At 45.4% G+C, this 11,446-nt stretch overlaps 2 protein-coding genes across 2 annotated transcripts in view; one reads left to right on the top strand and one right to left on the bottom strand.

Moving 5' to 3' along the window:
* The first annotated feature begins 5,504 nt into the window (after positions 1-5,504).
* Positions 5,505-6,434, top strand: LOC104995604 (vomeronasal type-1 receptor 2-like). The gene has a single exon (XM_010849545.1). It carries the CDS (start codon positions 5,505-5,507, stop codon positions 6,432-6,434), a length of 930 nt encoding a protein of 309 aa, XP_010847847.1.
* Positions 6,435-9,344: 2,910 nt separating this feature from the next.
* The window catches only part of LOC104995710 (zinc finger protein 664-like), a 9,061-nt gene continuing 6,959 nt past the window's right edge, over positions 9,345-11,446 (bottom strand). The window contains exons 4-5 of the mRNA XM_010849690.1: positions 11,010-11,408; positions 9,345-10,046 (exon numbers count right to left, since the gene is read on the bottom strand). Coding sequence (XP_010847992.1) covers positions 9,345-10,046; positions 11,010-11,408 — 1,101 coding nt within the window. The remainder of the gene's footprint in view (positions 10,047-11,009; positions 11,409-11,446) is intronic.

The following is an 11,446-nucleotide window of genomic DNA, read 5'->3' as shown; positions in this document are numbered from 1 at the left end:
TCTAGAGCCAGACATCCTGGAATGTGAAGTCAAGTGGGCCTTAGAAAGCATCACTACAAACAAAGCTAGTGGAGGTGATGGAATTCCAGTGGAGCTATTTCAAATCCTGAAAGATGATGCTGTGAAGGTGCTGCACTCAATGTGCCAGCAAATTTGGAAAACTCAGCAGTGGCCACAGGACTGGAAAAGGTCAGTTTTCATTCCAATCCCAAAGAAAGGCAATGCCAAAGAATGCTCAAACTACCGCACAATTGCACTCATCTCACACGCTAGTAAAGTAACGCTCAAAGTTCTCCAAGCCAGGCTTCAGCAATATGTGAACTGTGAACTTCCTGATGTTCAAGCTGGTTTTAGAAAAGGCAGAGGAACCAGAGATCAAATTGCCAACATTCGCTGGATCATGGAAAAAGCAAGAGAGTTCCAGAAAAGCATCTATTTCTGCTTTATTGACTATGCCAAAGCCTTTGACTGTGTGGATCACAATAAACTGTGGAAAATTCTGAAAGAGATGGGAATACCAGAGCACCTGACCTGCCTCTTGAGAAATCTATATGCAGGTCAGGAAGCAACAGTTAGAACTGTACATGAAACAACAGACTTGTTCCAAATAGGAAAAGGAGTACGTCAAGGCTGTATATTGTCACCCTGTTTATTTAACTTCTATGCAGAGTACATCATGAGAAACGCTGGGCTGGAAGAAACACAAGCTGGAATCAAGATTGCTGGGAGAAATATCAATAACCTCAGATATGCAGATGACACCACCCTTATGGCAGAAAGTGAAGAGGAACTCAAAAGCCTCTTGATGAAAGTGAAAGTGGAGAGTGAAAAAGTTGGCTTAAAGCTCAACATTCAGAAAACGAAGATCATGGCATCTGGTCCCATCACTTCATGGGAAATAGATGGGGAAACAGTGGAAATAGTGTCAGACTTTATTTTGGGGGGCTCCAAAATCACTGCAGATGGTGACTGCAGCCATGAAATTAAAAGACACTTACTCCTTGGAAGGAAAGTTATGACCAACCTAGATAGCATATTCAAAAGCAGAGACATTACTCTGCCAACAAAGGTTCGTCTAGTCAGGGCTATGGTTTTTCCTGTGGTCATGTATGGATGTGAGAGTTGGACTGTGAAGAAGGCTGAGTGCTGAAGAATTGATGCTTTTGAACTATGGTGCTGGAGAAGACTCTTGAGAGTCCCTTGGACTGCAAGGAGATCCAACCAGTCCATTCTGAAGGAGATCAGCCCTGGGATTTCTTTGGAAGGAATGATGCTAAAGCTGAAACTCCAGTACTTTGGCCACCTCATGCGAAGAGTTGCCTCGTTGGAAAAGACTCTGATGCTGGGAGGGATTGGGGGCAGGAGGAGAAGGGGACGACAGAGGATGAGATGGCTGGATGGCATCTGGGTGAACTCCGGGAGTTGGTGATGGACAGGGAGGCCTGGCATGCTGCGATTCATGGGGTCGCAAAGAGTTGGACACAACTGAGTGACTGAATTGAACTGAACTGATAACTGAATCACCTTGCCGTACACCTGAAACAAACACAACGTAATTTCAATAAAAATTTTAAAAATAATAAAAGATACCATAATTTAAAATTTTAAAATGAAAATTAAGAAAGGCTGACTCCTAGAAACAGACAGCAGAATGTGATTGTCAGGGGCTGGACAATGGGGGAAATTGAGAGATCTTGGTCAAAGGACACAAACTGCCATTTCTAAAACGAATAATTTCTGGGACTCTAGTCAATAGCCTGGTTACTCTAGTTAATACTAATTAACAAGACTGCACTGTATACTTGAGAGTTACCGGGAGTGTCGATCTTGAATGTCCTACACACGCAGAGAGACACAGGCACACAGGTAATCATGTGAGATAGCTGAGACATTGCCTGTATTATGGTAGTCATTTTGCAATATCAGTTGACCAACAACACGAAGGTTAGGGGCTCTGATGCCCGCACAATTGAAAATCCAGTGAGCCCTCTGTATTTGTGGTCTTGGATCAGTGAATTCAGTCAACCGTGGATCGTGTAGAACTGCAGTACATAATTAGTGGGAAAAATGATCCATGTATAAGTGGATCCGCTCATTTGCAAACCCATGCAGTTCAGTGTATCAAATCACCACATTATACTCCTTAAACTTACACAGTGTTACATGTCAACTCTATTTCAACAAAACTGCACGAAAAGTAAACAATAAAAGCAGGAGGCATAATATATGTGGAATTTAGAAAGATGGTAACGATGACCCTACATACGAGACAGCAAAAGAGACACAGATGTAAAGAACAGACTTTTGGATTCTGTGGGAGAAGGCGAGGGTGGGATGATTTGAGAGAATAGCATTGAAACATGTATATTATCATATGTGAAACAGATTGCCAGTCCAGGTTCGATGCTTGAGGCAGGGTGCTCAGGGCTGGTGCACTGGGATGACCCAGAAGGATGGGACGGGGAGGGAGGTGGGAACGGGGTTTCAGGATGGGGAACACATGTACACCCATGGCTGATTCATGTCAATGTATGGCAAAACCACTACAATATTGTAAAGTAATTAGCCTCCAATTAAAATTAATTAATTAATTTTTAAAAAAAAGCAGGAGGCATAAAAGGCTAAAGAGGGAAAGTGAACCGTGATTTCTGAGGAGCTGCTCTGAAGTCAGAGTTTAACAAGTCTTGGGGGAATTTCCATCAGCGAAGTGAAAACTGACTTTGATCACGTCTCTCGATTCTGAAGTTCATGATGTAGATCTATTGGGAAAATGTACATCCCCAGATGGTGCCTTTGCCTCCTTGTCAATAAATCTAATAAGTTTACCAGGAGAATCACTTTGCATCTGGGAGAGCAATTTGCTCCCCTCTGGGTGCATCAGGATGACCCCAGCAAACAAGGTGCTGGAGACAGCAGGTGATAAGGGGACCCCCTGGGAGGAGAAGCCCTGCTATCTGGTCTCCCATATACACTCTTTGTGGGTCAGACCCAGCCTGTCCAAGATGCTTCCGCCTTCTTGGGAAATCTGACTGCTTTCCTTAAGGATCTGAGACTCTCAGCCTCAAGAAAGGGACAGTGGTATGAAGACCTTTCCAGTATTCCCTTTCCCCATTCAAAACTTCCTTATGGAGTCTGCCATTTTTTTCAGACTTAACCTTCAGTTAATTTTCTGTTCAATAGAAGCGTATTTTATCTTCTTTCTTCTAATATAGCCCCCATTCTCTTTTCTATTGCTCTGCTTTCTTCCTTCTTTCATTTCTTTCACTCATTAGTATCACTTATCGCTCTCCAATACTGTTTCACTGTCCCTCTTTCTGTTTCCATTTAAAACCATATCACATTTTCTTTATTGTATTTGACTTTCAGTGTATTATTAGCAGCTATTTGAAAATTCCATACGGTCCATGTATCAGCTAATATCACCCTTTATTTACGTTTTCTTTTGTCTCTGTTCTCTACATTTGGGTTGTGCTTCATCACTCCGTCGTGTCCAACTCTGTGAGACCCCATGGACTGTAGCCCGCCAGACTCCTCTGTCCCTGGAATTCTCCAGGCAAGAATACTGGAGTGGGTTGCCATTTCCTTCCTCCAGGAGATCTTCCCAAACCCAGGGATCGAACACACATCTCCCGTGTCTCCTGCATTTGCAGACAGGTTCTTTACTGAACCAGGGGGGAAGCCCTTTCTCTACATTTAGTTGCTATAAATTTACATGTGATAAAATTTGCCTCTTTCACTTCATTCCTTTTCCAGCCATCAGTATGTCTCACCTTTGTTTTTCTATTTTAAGATTTTATTTTTAATAGATAATACCTTTTGTTATTGTATTTTTATGGATAATGTCATTTATCTCAAATTATTTTACATCATTTTCAATTAAAATGCTTTAATCACATGTAGACAAATATACACCATTGTTTCCTCTTAGAAGTTTTACATATTTCTAATCACACATTAACTCCTAGATTTAACAGATTTTATGCTATATTAATAACACTTTAAATTGCACTTAAAAACTGTTTTTATGTTGGCACATAGAAATCCAAAAAAATTTTTTTACTGACTTTGCTTTCAGTAATCCTGAAAATCACTCTTAAATAGTCCAATAATTCAATAATAACCAATAATATTGGTTTCCTTCTTTAAATTTATATATTGTCAATGACAAAAAGTCTTCCTTCTTCACTTTCTTTCTTTACAGTAAAGGCCATGAAATCTGAAAAAATGAGGAATAGAAGGAGTGAGAGAAAATATTTTTACTTAGTGCCGATCTCAAATGTAAAGCTTTTCTTATGTAGCCTGAATTAGGAGTCTTGTCATTGTTGATGCTTTTGTCAGGGTAAGATTATTCCTTTCCATTGTTAATACCTAAATATTTCTATCATAAATATATGTTGAATATCTTAAATTTTATCATATGATCTTCTGCATATATTAAAGTGATCATCTACTTTTGTTCCTTTAGCCTACTAGTTTGGGTAATCATGCAGATGAAGTTTCAACTGTTCAGCTTATCTTTATGTTCAGATAAACCTTTGATTAAGTGCTTGCTGTTTTAATGCACTGTAAACATAATTTTACAGTTATTCTGTAACTTTTTTTGAAGTTTTTGCTTATGTAATAGAGTTGGCATTGTCTTTTTCATACTTTGTTATTTTTTTGCTTCCAAAGTTATGTTAAGCCCATAATATGATTGATGGAATATTCTGTTATTCTCCCCTTAGCAGTGGTTCATAGATGTTATTTATATCTGCTGTGTTTGGCACACTTCAACATCGAAACATTCTTCGGTATATCTTCTGGATGAATTTTTCCTACTGATCAGTGTTATCATGAGGAACTTTATATACTTATGTCTTTCTATTATGTCAATATATTTGGGGGGTAAGTTAAAGTCTTCTGGAATTTTGTCCCCCAGTCTCCTAAATTTCCAAATTTACTGGCATAGATAACGGTGTCGTTGTTGTTCCGTTGCTAAGTCACGTTGGACTCTTTGAGACCTCCTGGACTGCAGCATGCCAGGCTCCCCTGTCCTTCACCATCTCCCAGAGCTTGCTCAAACTCATGTCCACTGAGTCCGTGATGCCTTCCAACCATCTCTTCCTCTGTCACCCTCTTCTCCTTTGGCTTTCAATCTTTCTCAGCATCAGGGTCTTTTCCAGTGAGTTGGCTCGATGATTGTAATATCATGTTATTTTTCTAGTATTTGTCAACTTCTCCGTCCTAGCAACATTTTTTAATTCTAATATTATTTGTGAATTCTCCATTTTTTAGACCTAATTCTATATCAGAGATTCTCAAGAATTCCTGGAATTGAGGGTCTGGAAGTGACACATCTTGGCCTGAAATACAGAAGAGTTAAACATTCCTACCCCTTACCTTGACACTGAACTGTCAATCCTTATATCCTTTCACAGCCTCCATTATGTATAACTTCACAATATAATTGATTTTATTTTAAACCTGGTTGACCCCACTATAGTGTATAAAACATCCATCTCATAATGTTTCCAAGTGAAGTGATCTGGGGACTTTTCTTCATATTTCAAATTAGTATTGGGTTCATGGGGAACTCATTGCTTTTCATGCTTTGTGTATGTATCTTCTTAGATAAAAATCACCTGAAAAAACCCATAGATTTGATCTGTATACATCTGACCTCGGTCAATGCTTTGACCATCTTGTTCAAGTTGATACCAGACATTGTGTCATCCTTCGGAGTAAAACATTTTCTGGATGATGTTGGCTGTAAGGCCACTTTGTACATATATAGAGTTACCTGGGGTCTTTCCATCTGTACCACTGCTCTCCTGAGTGGGTACCAAGCCATCACTATCAGTCCTATTCATTCGAGGTGGGCGTGGCTTAGATCTAAACTCTCTACGTGCATTTACTCCTCTTTCCTTTTCTTCTGGATCACCAACATGCTCATCTATAGCTACATCATTGAAACTGTAGAAGCCAATCACAATGTCACGATTGTTGGTTTGGAGTATTCGACACTACACTGCCAAACGAGTCAGTTGAGACAGAATCATTCGGTTGCATTTGGAAGTGTCGTAATAATTCGAGATCTCCTCTTTGTGATCCTCATGATGTGGTCCAGTCTCTACACCGTGAATCTCCTCTACAAACACCGCCAAAGGGCCCAGCACATTCACAGCCCCAGCCTCTCTCCCCAGTCATCTCCTGAAATCAAAGCCACCCACACTATTCTTTTGCTGGTAAGTTGCTTCGTTTTCTTCCATTGCTCAAACAGCTTCATTGTCTTCTATGTGTTTCATAAAGCTGAGAAAGATTCAAGACTGAAGAGAATTACTGGGATATTTTCATCCTGCTACCCAACCGTCTGCCCTTTTGTGCTGCTGAAAAACAGTAAGATTACTTCCAAATTGACTTCTTCCCTCTCCAAGCTGAGAATCATCTTTTCTTGAAAGATATCCAATAGATGGTCTCATATCCACAACTTCCTGTGACAACCAAAGAGTCTCTATAATTTATAGAAGGAAAAAAAATGCTGTGTGGCTCTTGAACTCTGAAATGGGGCTGAGTATGAATTGAGACAAGTTCTCCATTAAAAAATACATACAGACTGGAAGTCTTATAATGAAAAAGAGCACATCAATATGAAATTAATAATTTCCATACTGACTACTTGTTTACAATGCTGCTGCTAAGTCACTTCAGTCGTGTCCGACTTTGTGTGACTCCAGAGCCGGCAGCCCACCCCCGCCACGTCCCTGGGATTCTCCAGGCAAGAACACTGGAGTGGGTTGCCATTTCCTTCTCCAATGCATGAAAGTGAAAACTGAAAGTGAAGTCGCTCAGTCGTGTCCGACTCTAGCGACCCCATGGACTGCAACCTACCAGGCTCCTCCGTCCATGGGATTTTCCAGGCAAGAGTACTGGAGTGGGGTGCCATCGCCTTCTCCGCTTGTTTACAATATTTTGAGTTAAAATGCATATTACAATGTGATTAAAACTAACTTTATCTGCTGAATTTTGCTCTATTGAAAATGTGGCTGCTACCTTGCTCAACCAACTCTGGGAATACAGTAAGTCGCCTACATACGAAACCTGCATGTTGTGAACTCTCAAAGATGTGGGTGTTGTTTGTAATCATGTCCAATCACATAAGTTAGTTCACATAGCTAGAGTACATTGTCTCTTGCACACATTCTCTGTAAGTGGTTGTGTTTTGCGTCCTTTACTGGACAGTACTACGTAGAGTTCTGTGGTACAGTACCTTTAATTCAAGCCAGATCTACAAGAGGCTGACTTCACTGAACTCCCTGGTGTGCCACGAGGAGCTTACTAATGAAACTGATGAAGACCTGATGGAATCAGAAGCCCGGAGAAAGGACAACGAGAGACAAGAGGAAGAAGAACTCACTGAAGAACCAAAGAGATTCACGATGCAGGAAAGGGGAAGGGGATTTTCTTCATTCCAGGAGGCACAGTTTGTGTTTTGAAGCACGGGACCTGAACGGAGAATGGTACAGGGAGGTTGCGTCAGCCGTTCAGAATGCAATCCAGTACTGCCGTGTCATCTATGAGGAGAAAAAAAAAAGAGAGAGCTGCGAACCAGACATCACCAGATCGTTTCTTCATGGGAGTAGATAAAATTGAATCCAGCAAGGAACCAGAATCTGTGCCATCAACGTCAGGAGTGGGTGAATTTGTGGCTTGCCCTCTGTCTCCTATTGCTGATGACCCTTCAGCTCTGCCATCCCCCACCACGTCTCTCTCCTCCGGTTAGTGATTCTTCTGTCCTGTTCACTCGGTGCCAGCCCCTGTATGCCAGCTGCTGTACTGCACTACTGTACTTTTTGAGGTTCTCTAAGATTAAAAATGTTTTCTGTATTTTTAGTGTCTGGTTTTTTATGTATTATTTGTGTGAAAAGTATTATAGATCTATTATGGCACAGTACTATACAGATAATTGCATCGTCGACTTAAAAAAAAAATAGTCACCACCTAAAAGTTGACAGTTATGTTTTATTCGGTGGGAATTCTTAGGACTTCAAGCCTGGGAGGCACCATCTCAAATGACACTGAGAGAACTGCTCTGAGGAGGCAAGGGGATGACCCAGGTCATACAGAGGTTTTGCAACAAAGGGCAGGTAGTCAGAACATCAAATGATTATTGTTATTTAAGGAAAACCAGATATTCCAAGTGAAGGAATTCAGCGCTTTTTTATGCATGGGAAGACACAAGATGACCACATGACCTCATTACCACACTGATGTTTTAGTTATAAGGAAAGCCAAAACAGCCAAAGGGCCACCTAAGAGGCTACACCTGGGAGCAGCTGTGATTTGGTCAAAGTTATTACCATGTAAATTTACACCACATAATACCAGTGTGTTGGGTTTCAATGTGGGCACTTTCTGCCCTGGAATGAGATTTATAAACTTTCCTCTTGGCTTTGAAAGGGGAAAAAAAAAAAGGCTCTGTTAAAGGTCCTCTGCAAAGTCCTTCTCAAGAATATAAAGTGTCTCACATGGGCATGTACAACAATTCTTCAAATGTCACAGCCACTGCCCAGCACTGCTCATGCCTTCAGGCCTTAGACTTGCACTGTCCAGGATGGCAGCAAGTAGACACTGGTGGCTATTTAAATGGAAATTGATTTAAATTCAGTGAGCTTAAATAGTCACTCATGTTTTGGTGATCTCTGAATAAGATCTGTACCTGAGTTAACAGAATCTTATGAGAATCAATTTCCTGGTTATTGGGAGTATGCTGGGGCTTCCCAGGTGGCTCAGTGGTAAAAACAAAAACAAAAACCCTGCCTGCCAGTGCAGGAGACACAGGTTCAATCTCTGGGTCGGGGAGATCCCCTGGAGAAGAAAATGGATACCCACTCAGTATTCTTGCCTGGGAAACCCTATGGACAAAGGAGCCTGGCAGGCTACAGTCCAGGGGGTCGCAAAGAATCGGACAGGACTGAGCATGCACGCAGGTACATGGTGCCAGGAAGGCTAAGATGGTATCCATGGCAGGGAGCTGGGTGAAGGGTACATGGGAAAGCTCTGTGCTAATCTTTGCAACTTCTTGTGAGTCTAAAGGACTGCAAACTAAAAAGTTACACCCCTCCAAAAAAAATCACGTCCAAAAAAAAAAAAAAAAATCACGTCCACAGGGGCACTAACCAGGTTTCAAACGCTCAAAGGAACCACAGGCGCCTGGTGCTAAGACACTGGACCACCTAGATGCACAGTGTTTCTTCAGAGATGCTATTGGACGGCGCTGTCCGAAACCCGGCGTCCACTGGACCGGGTTCCCTCCCATTCCAGCTCTGGAGCCCTCGTTGGCCTCCTCGCGGCCCCACACCCCACCCTCACCCATCCGGGTGCACGCTCTGATGCTGCAGCAGGTTGCTGGGATGCTCGAAGCCCTTGCCACAGAGACCACACTTGTAGGGCGTGTCTCCCGTGTGCAGCCTCTCGTGGACTGCGCGGTAGTTCAGGTCCTTGAAGTGCCTGAGGCAGAAGCGACAGGCGTGGGGGCGCACGGGGCTGTGCACCCGGCGATGCTGCAGGAGCAGCGAGGGCCTGGAGAAGGCTTTGCCGCAGGCGTCGCAGGGGTAGGGCCGCTCGCCTGTGTGCGTGCGCCGGTGGATGGCAAGGTAGGACGATTGCTTGAAAGCCTTGCCGCACGTGGCGCACCGGTAGGGCCGCTCCCCCGAATGCACGCGGCGGTGAGAGGCCAGCGCGTTGGACTGCTTGAAGGCCTTGGCGCACAGCGGGCACACGAAGGGCCGATCGCCCGTGTGCACGCGCTCGTGCACCCGCAGGCTGTGACTGTGGGTGAAGCGCTTGCCGCACACCCCGCACGCGTGCGGCTTGTCCACGCAGTGCTGCCGCCGGTGGAGAAGCAGGGCCGGCCCTGCCGCGAAGGCCTTGCCGCAGTCCGGGCAGGGGAAGGGCCTCGAGGGAGCGTGCAGCGGCTCGTGGCGATGCAGCTCATAGGGGGTCTTGAAGCGCTTCGGGCAGGACTGGCAGGGGAAGGGACGCTCGCCCGTGTGGATGCGGCGGTGCTCCTAGGGACGGGGAGAGCATAGGGAGTGAGGACACGCATCTCTGCATGACACTCCTCTCCAGACATATTCACCCCTAGTCCTCCTAGGTCTCCGGGAAAGAGACTAGGTTAAAGTATACATTTGTTGTGGTTCAGTTGCTGATTCACGCCCGACTCTTTGGCGACCCCATGGACTGTAGCCCGCACGCCCCTCTGTCCATGGGATTTCCCAGGCAAGCATACTGGAGCGGGTTGCCATTCCCTTCTCCAGGGGCTCTTTCTTCCCAACCCAACTGAACCCCTGCCTCCTGTTTGGCAGGTGAATTCTTTACCACTGAGCCATCAGGGAAGCCCATGAAGGTACACATACCAATTGTTTAAGCATTTTTTAAAACTACAAATCAAACTATCAAATAAAATAAGTTCTTCCTTCTCCTTAACAAATAGACCTTCACCATGATCTAGAAGCCTAGGTTCGAATTCACAATTTTTGGAATCCTCAGAATTGCACACTAGAACTCGGTGGCCCAGGTCAGCTGGCAGGGGCTTCTCAGGCCTCAGGGGATATTGCACCCACAGATGGACAGCCCTGCCCAGATGCCCAAGCCTCCCTGCCTCCCTTCCAGGCTAGAGGGTTATTCCTGCTAGAGGGGGGAAAAGTGCACCTGGGGATGGTGGATCTGGAGACAGCCCTGGAAGCAGCCTTAGGGCTCCTTGGGCAAAGAATTTCAGGCTCCCTGGTCTCAATGGAGGTGAGTTTGAGCAAACTCCGGAAGATAGTGAAGGACGGGGAAGCCTGGCGTGCTGCACTCCATGGAGTCGCAGAGTCAGACGCGACTGAGCAGCTGAACAACATCTGGTTCAACGCCCTGCCCCGCCCCTTTCTACAGGCCCCGCCCATCTCTGGACACCTCACCCATCCCCGTTCAGCCCTACCCCTTTTCTGCAGGCCCCGCCTCCTTTGGCCCCGCCCCGCGGACCGCACCTGTAGGTTGCTGGCTCGCTTGAAGCGCTTGCCGCAGGCGTCGCAGCCGTGCGGCCGTTCGTCGCTGTGCACCAGCCGGTGACTCTTGCAGTCCGAGTGGCGTTTGAAGGCGGCCGCGCACAGACCACAGCGGAAGGGCCGCGCGGCCGTGTGCACCACCTCGTGGCTCAGCAGTTCCCACGCGCGCTTGAAGGCCTTCCCGCAGGCGGCGCAGCTGAATCGCCTGGGCCGTGCCAGCCCCTCCCAGCCCTCAGAGCCGGCGCCGAGCAAGCCTGGCCCCCTCTTCTCGGAGCGCTCCTCCACGGAACCGTCGGGCACCAGGCGCGCGGTCGAGTACGCCCCGTGCTCGTCGATGAGCTGCACCAGGGTCCCCGACTCCGCCTCGGCTCCTCCGGGCGCCTGGGAGAGGTGGAGAGAGGGCACAGTCCTAGGGTCAT

This window comes from Bison bison, unplaced genomic scaffold (genome assembly GCF_000754665.1).
Source record: "Bison bison bison isolate TAMUID 2011002044 unplaced genomic scaffold, Bison_UMD1.0 scf7180017864285, whole genome shotgun sequence".
In the NCBI taxonomy this organism is placed as follows: Eukaryota; Metazoa; Chordata; class Mammalia; order Artiodactyla; family Bovidae; genus Bison; species Bison bison.
This window is presented reverse-complemented; position numbering and strand designations above follow the sequence as displayed.

What these genes read in the sequence shown, in the direction of transcription:
- LOC104995604 (XM_010849545.1), top strand. Translation starts at nt 5,505, where the DNA reads ATGTTTCCAAGTGAAGTGATCTGGGGACTTTTCTTCATATTTCAAATT.